General features: G+C 43.1%; 1 protein-coding gene across 2 annotated transcripts in view; it reads left to right on the top strand.

The window, feature by feature from the left end:
• The first annotated feature begins 280 nt into the window (after positions 1-280).
• Positions 281-15,230, top strand: part of gpc1b (glypican 1b) — a 58,744-nt gene continuing 43,794 nt past the window's right edge. Inside the window, exons 1-2 of one of the 2 annotated variants that reach the window (XM_029524164.1) lie at positions 281-642; positions 748-1,396. In XM_029524164.1, coding sequence (XP_029380024.1) covers positions 1,237-1,396 — 160 coding nt within the window. In that variant the 5' untranslated portion in view covers positions 281-642; positions 748-1,236. Of the gene's footprint in view, positions 643-747; positions 1,397-15,230 lie in introns of those variants that run through there. The other variant, XM_029524165.1, reaches the window with a different exon arrangement.

Raw genomic sequence — 15,230 nt, 5'->3', positions numbered from 1 at the left:
CAGTTTCTGCTCATGTGGTCCACCAACACATCCACGTAGAGAAACCCAGATAATGAACACATTCAGCAGGTGACAGGTAAACCGGGAAAGGCACAGGGCAGGTAGTGACTTGCTGGCCCTTTAATTGCACCTTCAGGAGTTATAAGGCGCATGTGTGTGACATAGAGAGCGGGAGGAGGGGCACTAGTCATTGACCTGAACGTGGTGGGTGGGGACTTCGAAGGGGGCTCCAGGCCACGCCCACAGCTCACCTGGGACACCTGGCTGGTGGAGATGAAGGTGTCATGGACGCCGGTTGTCGACATTCCTTCACCTCCACAAAAAAAGCAGCTGCAGAATGAAATTGACAGATAAGTCCAACAGCAGAGCCACCAGTCAGACCGGACAGTGGTGAACTGAAATCATATTTCAATGAGAGAACATTACGGAAAAGGGAAAAGGGAAAAGGGGGAGGTGGTGGTGGTGGTGTTTCTTCCTCTCAGAGTCCCCCCACCCCTCCACCCGGCTCTCACTCCCCCCGCCTCCCTCCACAGAGTGGCAGCGTTGGCAAAGCATCGCTGAGCAGAGAAGAGCCGGAGCTGGAAGCGAGCTGCTGCCGCCGGAGCGCACCACTTCTCTGATCCCTCCGGGCAGATACAGCCGGTAGGCGTGTGGCGACAGAGACAGGCAGCACAGCTCCACATTTCTTTATTTTTCCTGACATGACTTCAATTATTTCAACCTAAAACCTGTCTTTTCTCGCCTTAGGTGAACCCTAAAAAAAGAAAGAAAAGAAACGAAAGAATTGAAATCCCAACAGTGGATTTGGATGTGCGCTTAATCCCCCGGGCACTGCGTGAGAAGACGGCCCTGCCACTTACTTTGGAAAGGGGGGGGCGGGGGGGGAGAAAAATAATACCTGAAGGTCTTGTCCTGTCCACGTCGGCCCTCTGCGTGGTGTGAGGACTCTGGGAGGGGGGGCAGAGAGAGACGGGACCTCAGCGCTGGGAAGAGTCGCTCCTGTGCCCTGCAGCAGTGAGTGGAGAGCAGCGCCGGACTCCGGAGGAGGAGGAGAGGAAGGTGGAGGAGATTTTACGCACAGCAGCACTCGGTAGCTCCGTCTGACACCAACCCGGTGAGGGAGGAGGAGGGGGGGAGGAGGAGGAGAGTCTCCTGGTCTCCTGGTCTCCGTTTCGGACTCCAACACGGTCTTGATCGGATTTTTGCACTTGACCACATTTCCAGCGGTCGGCGGGGATGGATTCCTTCATCATAGCGGCTCTGGCACTGTGCTCTCTGACGGCACCAGCCTTTGGGGACAAAGGCACCAGCAAAGCCCGGAGTTGTTCGGATATCAGGCAGTTTTACAGCGGGAAAAGATTCTCCCTGGATGGTGTCCCCCAGTCTGAAATATCAGGTAAGATTAGTTCATCTTTTTTTATTATTATTCAACATACAGCCGGTCCCAAGTCTGTCGTTCGTGTCGTGCGCGCACCTTCTACTGTCTTCAATCTGATCTTTAACCCTGCAGCCCAAAATACTTTCCAGCTCAGCTCCCCCTTTCCTGCATACAATGCAATATATTGGTGATAGTTTGTGCAACAATGTGTTCAAAACACAGCATTAAACCTCACAGTTGCTTCCACTCATTGCCACCGAGGAGCACAATTCCTCTGCAAGTCTCCAGAGGAATGTTAGTCTATTTTAGGGCCAAACTCGCACCTGCAGTTCCGGGATTCATTCTATCTAAGTGCTGGTGTGCAGATCTGACCTATATTGTAGAAATAACTGGTTATGGGTTTGCACAAAGTCTGTTCACAAGCTGCTCTTTGTGCTTAATGGGGCCGCAAGATATTGAATAAAACTTAAGATAACAGCTCAGTTTGTTTTATGTGCTCTGAAAGAGAAAGCAGATGCCTGAAGTCTTACTGTATAGTTGTCACACTCTTTACATGTCACGTGTTAAATCAGGGGAGCTCGAGCTCTTTCCTCTCTCAAGATGAAGCATTGCTTTGAAAAGATATCAACACAGTACAGACATGTCACAGACAGTCTGACTGTTTCATCCCTGATCAGCCCCCTCCAATGAGCTCACATTTGACATTTCTGAACACACAGATGCCGGATCAACAACCTCACCCTGTCTTTCCCCCTCAGTTTCCCCCCTGACTCTAAATTAAGCTGCTCCCCTTGAAGGTACTCCCATATCTTCCCTCTTCCTTAAGCTCTTTTGTCTTTGTGCAGGGAATCCTTTCTTCTCAGCTGCCAGTCAGTCACTTGACCATAGGCTGCAACAACACAAACATGATGTTGCTCACTTTGTCATCCATGGTCCGATGTCAGACAGTTACAAGCCCCTCTGCAGCTCAGATGATTACATGTGTGCCTCCCCTGGAATTCAGGAGAACACACACACGCACACAGTTAATTGCAATTTCGGGTTCTACAGTTACAGTATTGTACATGCATGGGCAAGACAGAAGACTGTGACCATGCGTGCTTACACAACTGTTTTTCCTAAGTACAGATTCTAAGGACATATAACTCACACACTTTTTATATCATTGTACTTGAACTGTGAATTCAAAGATTAATTCTGCAAACAGAGTGCTGGAAGTTCATCAGTGAAATCAGAAGTAATCTTCAGTCTTTTGACACCAGGAAACAGGGTGTGAGTGTGGGCAGTGTTGAATTTCAATTCCGTTACAGTGACTCTGACTGAAACATAGCTACAATCAGTCTCAATCTGATAACATACTTTTTCTAGACTCTGCGTCAGTCAACCTTGTCTGTATCATCTAATCCATTTTTTTCCACAGAGTGCTATATTACTGTGACAGTAGATAAACTCCTCTGAAGGCATCAGTGATTGTCCATTAGCATGGTGGCTGAGTGGCACTGAGCTACACAAGGGTAACTTTCTGCAGTACCCACCTAAAGGTCACGCTGTCTTCTAGTTAAAGTACAAACTGTTCTATTTTCTGTTAGCGTGTAGACTGTTGCACAGCAGAGCTTTGACGCAGGAGAAACCTGTGGACTTGACAGAATTTTGTGTATAACGTGTCATGGATTTAACTATAAAACCGTACAGGGTTTTTTTTTTATTAGTAACTTAATATCCAACAAAAAGATCTTTGCAAGTGATTGCACTGATAGGATGAGAGGGATTATAAGATTTGAGGGTGGGGCCATAATGTGATGAAACTATTAGCTCATGTCACTTCAGCATACATCATAAGGTCGGAAAGGCCAAGTAGTAACTGGACACTTCTAATTTAACTGATTGACCGTAGTGAATAAATCATTTGACAGAATTAACGCCAGCCCCGGTCCCTGAGAAATCCTCTTTTCCCTCCATATGTCTGTAATCTATAAGGCTTTAAAGAGCAAATCTATCTTGTCATGACACCACCTTCTCCTCTTGTTTCAATCAATGATGTGGATCTGAAATAAGTCTGGTGTCAATATATTCTCAGTAAAAGAGCACGAATGGGAGTGAGACTAAGGGCCAGGAAGAGATAGAAGAAGAAATGACAGAAAGGTGAGATGAGAGAGAAGCAGAGATGGAGAGGCACGTAACGGAGAGGGGGAGATTTGGCTTTATACGTGGACAATATTTCTCCAGTGTCCCTGTCTCTTGGCTCTTGCACATAAATAACTGCTGATATGCTCCAGTCTGGCATATTAAACACCTTAGTAAAATATGAAAGCCTTAATTTATGCCGCCAAATTATGAGGCAGCAGAATGTTGTGGATGATCTTTGACATTTGCGGAAGGATATTTCCTGCTGTTACACCGGGGCTTGATCAACGTAATGTATTGGCTGAGCCTGAATGAAGGTCACATGCTGAGTACATCACCCAGGTTCAGTCAGGGAGGACGATGAAAGATGACGGCATCCCGATACAGAAAATGATGTCCATTTGCCACACTTTCAAATGCCACTGCACAATAAATGGTATAAAAATGTCCGTGGCCCACTACAACTTGTGCATCTGAGCCGAATAATTGTATAATTTTTGGGGTCACAAAATTTGTATAATCAAACATGGGAGCAGATGCAAATCAAGTCTGAACAAGGTCTGTAAGAAATATGTCTATTAAAAAGATTTAAAAAAAAAAAGAAAACAAAAACAAAACTTGTGCTCCTTCAAAATAAATGTAAAAGATTTGTGGCTTTTTGGACATATACACATTTAAGTAATATACCTGTACAGTCATGTGTATATTCTTCTTAAAATTTGAATATTTACTTTTCTGAATGTCAGGCCCAAAAACAGCTCTCACCAGCTGAACACTGCCGTCCCGTTTCACAGTCTCAGTTTGATTATGCTCAGTCAGCAGTGAAAGAAGATTCCCGGATATTGCTTTCACATTGATACGCCTCATATAGCAACTTGGATGGTCCCTTATTCTTAAGTGATTCGCCCGGTGGGGAAAGCCACGCAGAAGAAAGCTGTTGAGTTAAGGCTGAGCTGTTTGTTATCGTTACGTTGAAACAGTGTTTACTGGACCACGGGAACATTTTCACTTGAGCAGAAATGAAAAGCAACGGCTCACAAACAATAAAGCAAACTGATTTATGGAGCTTTAAAAAGGTGCGACGATTCCACCTTAACTTCATGTGTCATGTTAGTATTTTTTTGTCTGTGTTTACCAAAAAATAGATGATTGATTTTATTTATTTATTTCTTTATGAGGCTAATCTGTCTCTTCCCCACGCTACCCCCTCCCTGCCCTACCCCATCATTACAGCCGTGATGACTTATCTTTTTGTCTTTCAGGGGTTGACATTCTTCATCTCTCTGTTTCTCTCTCTCTCATCGGCTCTTAAAGAGAGAGGCGCCAGACGCTCTTTGAAAGCAGCTGGCAGCCAATGAGTGTTAGATGCTCAATGTCATATAAGCCTATACAAAGAGACAAGCTGCATGAGACATCTGCAGGAAGGCTGGTAGCATATTGGTTCGGCATTGGCGTTCCCATGCTGCATTTGTGTTGTTGTTGATTGCCGGTTGCTACAGGCCGGCTGTGAGTCGTTCAGTGCTTGAAGTGTCATCTCTAACCAGTGTTTGGCTAATGATACAGTGGGATTGTTGCTCACCAGGCCTGCTAGGATCTGTTGTTGACTAAAGCCTGGCTTGTGGTTGGAAAAAAAGGGCTCATCACTATGGTAGCCCACAGTCAAAAAGTACAGGGATGTTTTGAGCTCGGGCACTTAGCTGAGAATTTAGGCATAAGTCTTGAAATTTGAAAGAGCAGCATTGTGGCTAAAACAGAGCACGGGTGTTATCCGACTGAGTGGAGAATCCCCCTCTGAAGCTTTCACCTCTTAGACTGAGGGTAATGATAAGATAATGCCTGCTGGTGTGTTTGCTGCCCTCTGCACCACCTTCCAGCCAAAGGTTAAATGGATGTGGGACTGCACAGCAGAAAATACGGCTGGCTAGTCAGGAAGAGGCTGAAAAGTCAACACCAATACATCTAAAATAGTTGAGGCATCAGTATTCATTGCACTGACTGTTCTTAAGGCGTAATTTTTGCTGTTGTTTTTTGTTTTCAGTGTCTGTACGGTCTGCATTCCTAATAGCCCATCTACCTGGGCGCCCTGTCTCCATTACAATGCCAACCATGTACAATCTTTGATGCATTTAACTCCCTAATCTCTGTGGGTGTATTTATAAAATATCTGTATAACCACCACCTGTTGCTCACCATCATCTAGCTCCTTTGTCTATCCCTCAATCAAGCTACTTGACCTGCGGTGGCGGCTAAGAATATGAAAAACGTCTACACAGAGTCACTGTTATTGCTTTGTATTGTTATCAGCAATGAGACTCTACTTTTGTTTCACATGATGGACACTTGGCAAATAGTCTATCACAGAGCATTTATATCCACAGTGAGGTGAACGCAAAGCTATGCCATGGTAAATTATTCTTTTGTTGCTTTATAAGCTATTTTTAGGTGTTGTTAAATACTGAATTATCTTTAAACTTTTACTTTCCAGCGTAGAAGATGATTTGTGAGTTCAGTATGAAACTTAATTACTTGACTTGCCAATAGCTGCCTCCAGGAATGAAAACAGAACCACTGTTACAACTTTACTCCATGATGTATTTATTCAACTGCACGCTGACCGGCTCTCCATGGTCCCTCTGGTGCCTTTCTGTGATAAACTATTCCCCATGAGCTCTGAAGTGGTATTGGTAGTGGATGGATGGACCTCTACGTAGCCTCCAATCTCCCCCTGAAGACAAAGTGTTACTCAGAGGGAATATTATGACCTCTTAGCTGCAGCAATGGCCAAAGCTCCCGTCAACCACCAATCACCAACAGCTGCTCCAAGTGAGAATTTACGTTCCATTTTCAGGTTTCCAGGTGGACTTGAACCTGGAATCTTTCATTTGCGTGGTCAGCTTTTCAAAGCCTACTTACAAGAACACACGTACCTGAGCCATAGTAGCCTAAAAGCGATGGTATCTGTCTTGTTCTCTTCGTACTTTCTTTACACTTTCAATATCTGAAGAGAACACAGCGTTACTGTCATGCATTGGCTACAGCGGCAAAAGGCCAAATTGGAGCAAAGCAATACTAACAGATGTGTGTCTGTCTCATTAAGAGCACTGTTAGAATTGAGTCCTTTAATTATCATCTCTTGTGGAAGAATAAAATCTGTTCAGTTCCACAAAATGCACTAAATTGTTGAGAACATTCTTCTTCCCACAGTGTGGAAAAAATAATGATGCCAGCAATACTTAACAGCTTAGCATGAATTAAATGATTAATATTTAGCAAATTCAAAGGTATAAAAATATAAAAAAAACAACAACAACAAAACAAACAAATTGCAGAAACAGAAAAAGGGGATTACTTCAACAATGTTTTATGTATTCTGTGGCTGAAAAGGGCTGTAGAGGAATAAAGAGACAGACCAGACTGAACTGTAAATATAAATACTGTGTGTTTTGAGATAAGTGTGCTGTGGCTGTTCTGGACAGTAGCCTTATCTCCAACCCAGTTATATCTCCACTGATGAGCTGCTTTTATTCTCCATATAGCTGGTAACTAATTGATGGCACTGAATTACATATTGCCTCCTCGTGAATGGAACTCATTAACTGACTCGGAGATAAGAGCGCCAAGGCTTATTTGAAGGTTAATATCAGCATAAAGCCATGTGCATCTGCTGCTTTTCCTCTTCAGTCAGATTAAAGCAAAAAAGCAACAGTTGTTTCAGAGTGGAGGCTGATAACTCTGCTCTGGTTTAAAGTGTGTGAATCCCTACATCTGGGCTTCTGTCTGTGCCTGTTCACAGGCAGATTTTGCATATGTGTTTATTATCGCGCATGTGTCTTTGTGTACGTGTTTGCCTACCAACTGAATATGCCGGAGTTGTTAAAATGCTGAAGTCAGTAAGAAGCCGCTTGAAGTATTAAGCTGTAATGGGCTGCAGGGAGCATGAAACAGACCACAGCGTGTTTGATGTACGCATGGGGGGGGGGGGGAGAGAGGGAGGGAGAGAGAGAGAGAGAGAGAGAGAGAGAGAGAGAACTGATGGACTGCTGACTTGAGTTGCCTTGTTCTGCTTGGTTTTCCTAGACTGTGTTCTGCCCTCCGACAAGGCTATATGTCTGGAAAAGTACACGAAGAAGATCGAATGTTGAGTTTAAGATGGCTGACAGGGAGTAACTCATGTTTAAAGAACAAAAAAACGTGCTCTGTGTTGCATTTCTTTATGTAATCACTTTCATTCTTGGGCCTGTTACAAACTTGGAGGAAATATGGAGGACAGTCTGTCTGAACACATGTAGCTGCTTTGAACTTTGTTTAATGTGCGAATCAGGACGGAGAAACCGCTTCACAGACACAACTGCAAATTTTCTCTCCTATTTCCTGTGACAATAACGTGACAAGAAAATAGCCAAACGCTGGAATTGACTATTTTTTGAGCAGACATATGGGCTAGTAAACAATGTGTAACCTTATTAAATGACCAAAATTACCTTAAGAAAGGAATGAAGCTCGTGTTCGAGACCGGCCGAGCTGCCGGCGTCCCTCATCTTGCGCTCCTCTTGTCTTTTGTTCTCTGTCACTTGTCTAATGTGAGAGTAGGAGTTCACACATACAGCAGCTTCGTCTTGGCAAGCACACACAGACGCACAGATGACAGCATAGGCCGGCCTTTTTGTGCCACCACAGGGGGTTGCAGTGTCATTGCAACAGGCGTGTGTGTGTGTGTGTGTGTGTGTGTGTGCTTGTGGGTGGCGTGGGTGCATGTGTGTTGTTTCCCTCTGAGGGCCACACTGTGTCTGTGTTTGACTCTTCTTTTGTCTTCAGAGGAATTGGCTGTGCCAAAAGGAGAATTATTCCCTTGTCAAAGCGTCCCCCTCCGCTGTCTCTGGTTGTGTGGGTGCGCGTTTGTGCTGGGGTGTTGGCTTCAGATGTGTGTCCACGTGACCAATGAGAGACTTTCCACTTGTGTGTGGCACAGATGTGTGAATGATTCTCTAAAGCCAGAGCGAGAATGTTATTAAACGGCTTCTTTTCCGTTTGCTGTCATTGTGTGCACAGTGTGTGCGAATGTATATATAAATGATGGCAATTTTTTGTTTTGTCCCTTTCGCCAGTTATGTAAATGTGTGTGTATTTGCGCCTTGCCAAGCTGTCGTGGTCCCCTCCAGCAGTGCATCATGCAGACAAGGTGAGTATTTGAAGTGACAAGGAACTGGCTTTAGCTCTCAGCGTGACTTCGCTTCTGCTCCAGCTACCTCTCCTCTTGCCCTCCCACTGCTTGACAGATGGTTTGGACCCAAACCGGGACGCCTACTACCATATTAAGTGAATACACTCCCTACACTGATACTCACACTGACACACACACACACACACACACATAGACTGTCTGCAGCTGTGGACTAAAATATTTGTAGCGAGACTTTTGTTCTTTGGCTAAGACACTTCGCAGAGGAGGAATCCTGTGGCTACGGCAATATGGCAACTAATTCAACATGCCACGGGGGCAGACAAACAAGCTCACAGTGGGTTGGCTATAATTTAGACTTCATCAATTCCAATTCTCTTTATTATTTCGGCTTCTTACTGAACCCTTGCTATGATTAGCAATGGTACAGATGCATTTAGGAATTTCTGCAGTTATTTCTCATAAATAATTTAGACTAGTTTGTGTGTGGAGGTTTTGTTTTGTTTTTTTTTCTTCGATTGAATGTAAAATATAGAGAAATCTGTTCCAGGTGCTCAACTCAACTCTTTTCAAGTGATTCTGGTGATTATAGGAGGAGATGATTGTTTGATAGTTGAACACTTGGTCAAGATGAAATATTTTGATAATGAGTAAATAGTTTTACATTTTTTCTATCAAAGATATTTTTCTTTCAGCTTCTTAATCATGAACATTAACTCCATTTCTTTTGAAGATATTGAATTTTGTTTACTTTCAACTTCCACCTGTTGGTCAGATAAAGAACAATAACTGAAGAAAATAATATTGTAAGAATAGGATGTAATTGTCTTTTTTGTCTTAAAGGGTTCTAGACAGAAATGCGTATGAAATTTTCAAACAGCTCAAGCTGATGTCTTGTTGATGCTGATGAAGCTATAAGATACAAAAATCGTTCCCCCTTCTGCTGATTGACTCATCAATTTTTGGTCCTTAAATAGAAAATGTCATGTCCCTCACTGTCCAAATTAGTTTCGGCGGCGCAAACATGTTCTTTTACTACTGTCATTTGCGAAGTCTAGAGTTTTTTCCCTATTTGTGGACACACAAGATAATTGCCAAGATAGACTGATATTGTCTGATGGAGATAACCTTTAGAATCATATCACCCAAATGTGGAAGAAAGGAGAAAATCTGTGCTGAAGAGATGAGAGATTGGGTGTGTGTGTGTGTGTGTATAAAGATAGGAATGAATGATAAAAATCAGGAAGGTGCTGTCTAACGGGAGAACCCCTGCATCCTGCACATCACTGCTCCAGCTTCTGCCACGCACAATCCAGATTTAATAAAGATAGGACAGAGATGCAACAGTACACATATCGCTCAACCGCACACTTTCCTTTGACAAGCAGTCACTTTTGTTCTGCTCTGTTCAGCAGAGGGCCTTTCTTCTATGCATAGCTTGTTATTGAAAATGCCATAGCTCACATTCTCAAAGAATAAAGAAGTGCAGGAGTTATGTGACTGTTAGCATATGTGTTTCTGCGTGTGTGTGTGTGTGTGTGTGTGTGTGTGTGTGTGTGTGTGTGTGTGTGTGAGCGAGAGAGAGAAACAGATATCCCAGGTGTGTCAAAACTGGTGAATATCTTCTTTGTCTCCAGTTTCCCCTCTTTTCCCCTGAGGTGTAAACATTATTCTCCATAATCTCTTCCAAACTTGAAGCATGTTCCCATGCTTTGTATGAAGAGGAGTTGACACTTTTTTTTTTCCCCCAGTGCTGTCAGATCTTGCTGTCTCTGATTGTTCTTTCTTTGGCTTTTTAAATTGGCCATTTGGAGGATTTTGTTCTAGCTGCTGTAGGCAAGTGACTCCACATAATAGTGTTATTTTGCTTTATTGTTACTTGGCGTTCGTAATTTCCTGAAGGTTCTCTCTCATCGAGATAAACTGTTTCACACTAAGTTCCATTATCGTAATTATTTTCTTCTTCTCTTTCTCTATCCCTAATTCGATTCTGCCTTTGAGGCTTTATGTCTCTCCTTCTTTCTATCTGCTTCTGCGGAGGAAGTTTTGAATTCATTTATTTTTCATGTGAAATTTACTGCATGCTCAGAGATGCTCTCCAAAGAAACACTGGCGGTGGGGTTTGTTTCGACTCCATGTTTTGCAGTCTAATTTTATCATGCATTTTACAGTCTGAACATTAAAGCCACAAAAATCTTGGAAAGTCGACATCACCGTCAGAGCTCTTCAGGCACCCTGTGGCTCCGTCCTCTGGGCTTTTAGAGCAAAATGTGGTAATAAGATGGATTCACCCTTTAAATATTCCCTTAAAAATGATTGCCATTTTAATGGATCTGATTTCTAGATTCTAGAGAATTTGCAGCATCCTTTTTTAATTTCCTTTTCAAATTTTCCAGTGAGAGTCTATTTTCTCACATTGGCTTTAACCTCCTTCCGACTTCCTCTGCTCTGAGTTTGAGTGTAATTACAGTGAAATCTGTGTTGTTTTATTGGCTTCCTGGAGCCCTGCAAGCAGTTTTTCCAGGCTCTGCTGATCCTGCTGCATGTCTCCACATCCATCTGCTACATTTTTGGGATCTCCACTATATAATTGGTGTAAACAGAGATCCCTGGTCCCTCCATAACATTAGTTCTTCTAGCGATCAGAATACCCAAATGAGTTCTTCTCGCTGTTCACTGCAGCCTCTTGATATTGCTCTTTCTCTCCCAGTTTGTGGTGAAGCAGCTCTCTTCCGTTCCCTCTGAGTCCACTCCAGCTCTCATCTCCTGTTGGACTTTGTGCTTTCGAAGCACATTTTTCTGTAATTAGATACTGAGATCTGGTTTTATATGACATCATTCCTCAAGCGTTATTTGTGGGTAAGGAAAGCCCCTGCAGGTCATGGTGGTTTGCTTATTTGGATGGATCATGCGTGTTATTTAGATGTCGAGGTAGAGCGACTGTCTGAAGATGGAGGAGCGGAAATGACCAGAGGATTACTGCGGCCTTATGAGAAGAGGGGCGCATAAAAAAAGCTCATAATTACAGGAGGGATATGTAATTACTGTCAATTGTCATCCTGTCTGCTGGTACACAATTGGATTTTTTTAACCCAAATCCTTATTTTTTGTTCTTTTTCCACTTGCACCGTTTCACTCCTGTCTGCCTGTCTCTGTCAGTCACTGCCCAACGTGTCCGTCTTTTGACATTAACTCAACTCTCTACATCTTTCATTAGTATCATACTCTCTACTCACACAAAGTGTGAGGCAATTAATAGCAAAGTACTGAGACTGGCACTGGAAGAACAGTGAGATTGGACATTAAAGAATTGAATGATATAGTAAATCTATTTATTTTTCTGTTTGTAAACTTTTGTTTGTCTTTGCAGCCATGGATGGAAATAGATAAGCTCTAACAGAGAATTTACAGTAAATGCAACCATATTTTTTTTGTGTGTGGGAAAACGAATAGAAATATTAAAAGTACAAGCTTAAAATTCACAAAGCAAAAGATTTCCTATTCCATTTCACTCGTGCTCAGCGGTTTGTGGCACTGTAGAAATATACCTTTATACACCTCCTCTTCCTTCTTTTACACCTAGGAGGGGATAGCAAGCGGTGAGCTAATGAACTTGAAATGACAGTGACATATTTCGCTTGCATTTCTTCCACTCAGCCGCAACAGAGGGCATTTCTTTTGGACCCACTCGTCACTGTTTCATTCGTCTCATTATTTGCTATCCCTCCTTTGCCTCCCCACTATTTTCATCTCTTCTTCCTCCCCTGCAGAGTCCCTCTCTCATAAATATTTTACATCTTCCGAATGAACCCTGTCAACCCAAGCTTAGTGCATGGCTGGCTGCCTTGTGTGCTTCTGATGCATATAATGTGTTTATGTATTTTGTGTGTGTGTGTATTTAAATGTATACCAAGTAGAAATGCGTGGGTGTCTTGCTGCATTACTCTAATGTATGGCTGAACACACATAAGAACACACATAAGACATGTTTTACATAAAGTTTTTGTTTGTTGATTCATGTATATGCTTACTCCATCAGACAAAGTGACTAAAAACATTTTATTTACTGCAATGACTGTATTGCTGTAACATATTACACATACTGGGTACATACTGTACTTTAGGGAGCTACTATGCAGTATGCCAATCAGTGAGAGCAATGATTATAAGCTACGTCATTTAAATAGTTGGATGCTAAGTGCCTCATTCAAGGCCAGTTTGAAACAAGCAGAAAAAGGATGAAAACCTTTTGTCCTGCAGGTCAAGCTGAGACTTGTATCTCAATCTGCAGAGCAAATGTTACCCACAGAGGTCCTCAACTTATAAATAACACAAAACATTCATTCGACTTCTACCGCTTTCCCGTTTCCGGGCCATGGAGGTTGCTGGAGCCAATCCCAGCTCGCTCTGGGTGAGGTACACCCTGGACAAGTCACCAGTCCATCACAGGCCCAACGCACAGAGACAGACGGAGACCAGCAACCACTCACACTGACACTCAGACCTACAGACAATTTAGAGTCACCAATGAACCTGAACGGTGGGAGGAAACCGGAGTCCCCGGAGAGAAGAGTTTTGTTATTGTTTATGTCCCTAATAACAATTTTAAATAGGTCTGAGCAGCACATGTACAATAAGCAACATCTTGCGATAATGCACTTCTGCTGAAATTCCCAACTTAGTGGTGTCACATTAGGGGGAGTTTTTTAGTCTAATGTTGGTTGCAGGCCGGAAACCTTTTGCGCCCCACAGTAGAGGACTGGACAGACTTTAGGTTCAGTTTACTGAACTCAGTTTACGAGGGGTGCTGGATCCAAGCCCAGCTGTCACTGGGCCCCATGGACAGTCCACCAGTGCACTGCAGTGCCAACATGGAGAAAGGAGCATCAACCAACCCTAAATGTGAAAGGAAGCTGCAAAACCTGGATCACAACTCCATTAAGAAGAGGGGGTTTGAACCTGCTTTGCTCTGAGGTCATGAGTCCCAGGGAGACCACAGGAACATCATTTCAAAATCTATGTGGATATCATCATCATCATCATCTATCATCTGTCCGTGTTCTTAAGGTTAAAATATAAAAAATCTGACTTTAATGGTGATTGTAAAAGGAGGCTTTGTCAAAGATAGTCTGATATATCCTTCCTCTTTTTGTGTGTTCTGATTGTGTATCTTTGAGAATGGCTCTGGACTAAAAGCCCTCTCTTTAAATCTTTCATGCTCTTGCTACCATCCCACTGAGATGAAGAGAGAGGCGGAGATGATGTGTAGCGCTTATACAGCAGCAGAAACTTTTGCCCACTCCTTGACTCATTCTGTCATTTTTGTTTTCTTTCTTTTTTTTTGTGTGTGTGTGCATGTGTTGCGTTATCTGTCTTACTGCCCGGCGTAATTACTTGAAGAGTACGCCTAACAATGAGCGCATTAAACTGCTGGCGTGCATTTCAAAATGTGCAGCATGCCATTAATCGCAGTTTTTCATTTAGAAAAGCTTGTTTATCTTGTCTTTTTGTCCACTGATGTCCTCTGTTTAACTGGTGTCACACACATGCAGTTATGAGACCAAATCTGTCCCTCCAGATGTGAGTCGACAGCATCTCACTCCCGCCCTGTCATGCTGTCTGCCCCCTGTGCCCACTTTCCTACCAAACCCCAGGAATCTCACTTCTGGGTCTGTGTCCCAGGTCCACACTAACCCCCCCCCCCCCCCCCCGGACCCAAGTCACTGTTTGGCTGAGGAGACTCTGGTACATCATGTGACGTCTCCCTTGAAAAGTAAAAGGACCAAATAGAAGTAACAGAGTTTGGTGCTAGCACAACAACAATGTTAGAAATAAAATGATCTTTGGAAAACATTTCAACTGATTTTAGGGTTTATCTTCTCTGGTGGAATAAAGGGGAGAGAAGTGAAGTGTGCTCTTCTTGTTGATAGCATAGTAGGCAGTGAAACAACAGCAGCCAACCTTCCCTATCTTTACTTTGCAATTTCACCCCCTTTTTGCAGTCTGGTGGTGATGCAAAAAGAGAAGCATCAAGGCTTTGATGTTCCATACTGGGGTGTTTTGTCAAGAGGGCTGCTGGCTCACTGGGATGACTTCTCGCTGTACCAGGCCTTAAATTTTTCACCCCTTTTTCAGGCTCGCAGATGTTGAGATTTCTGTCGTCTTTCCAGACTTGTATCCTATTTAGTTCTTTTCTTTTTCTCTTCCTGTCTCCAGCTTTCTTCACCTTCCCTCCGTCCTTCTGTGTCCTTTCACTTCTCTCTTGGCTTCGTTCCTTTGATTAAGCACAGCTGTCGCTCTCATCTCAAGGCCCCATTTTTTCACATTGTTATATAAATTGGCTGGCTGTCTTTCTCAGGCCGTGGTTCTGTTGATTTTGGGTGACGTCAATAAATGTTGTTTATGCCTTGTACACTGAGTGGATACTGCTGTCTTCTTACTGCCTTGACTCAAGTTTTCCCACCAATATATTACCGTGTGTTGTTTTTTTTTTTTTTTTTTTTTTTGTATGCACCAGAAAAACTTGTTAAATTAAAATCTATCACAAAT

Source organism: Echeneis naucrates, chromosome 17, assembly GCF_900963305.1.
Source record: "Echeneis naucrates chromosome 17, fEcheNa1.1, whole genome shotgun sequence".
Taxonomy (NCBI): Eukaryota; Metazoa; Chordata; class Actinopteri; order Carangiformes; family Echeneidae; genus Echeneis; species Echeneis naucrates.
The sequence above is the reverse complement of the archived record's forward strand: the minus strand, read 5'-3'. Positions and strand labels throughout refer to the sequence as shown.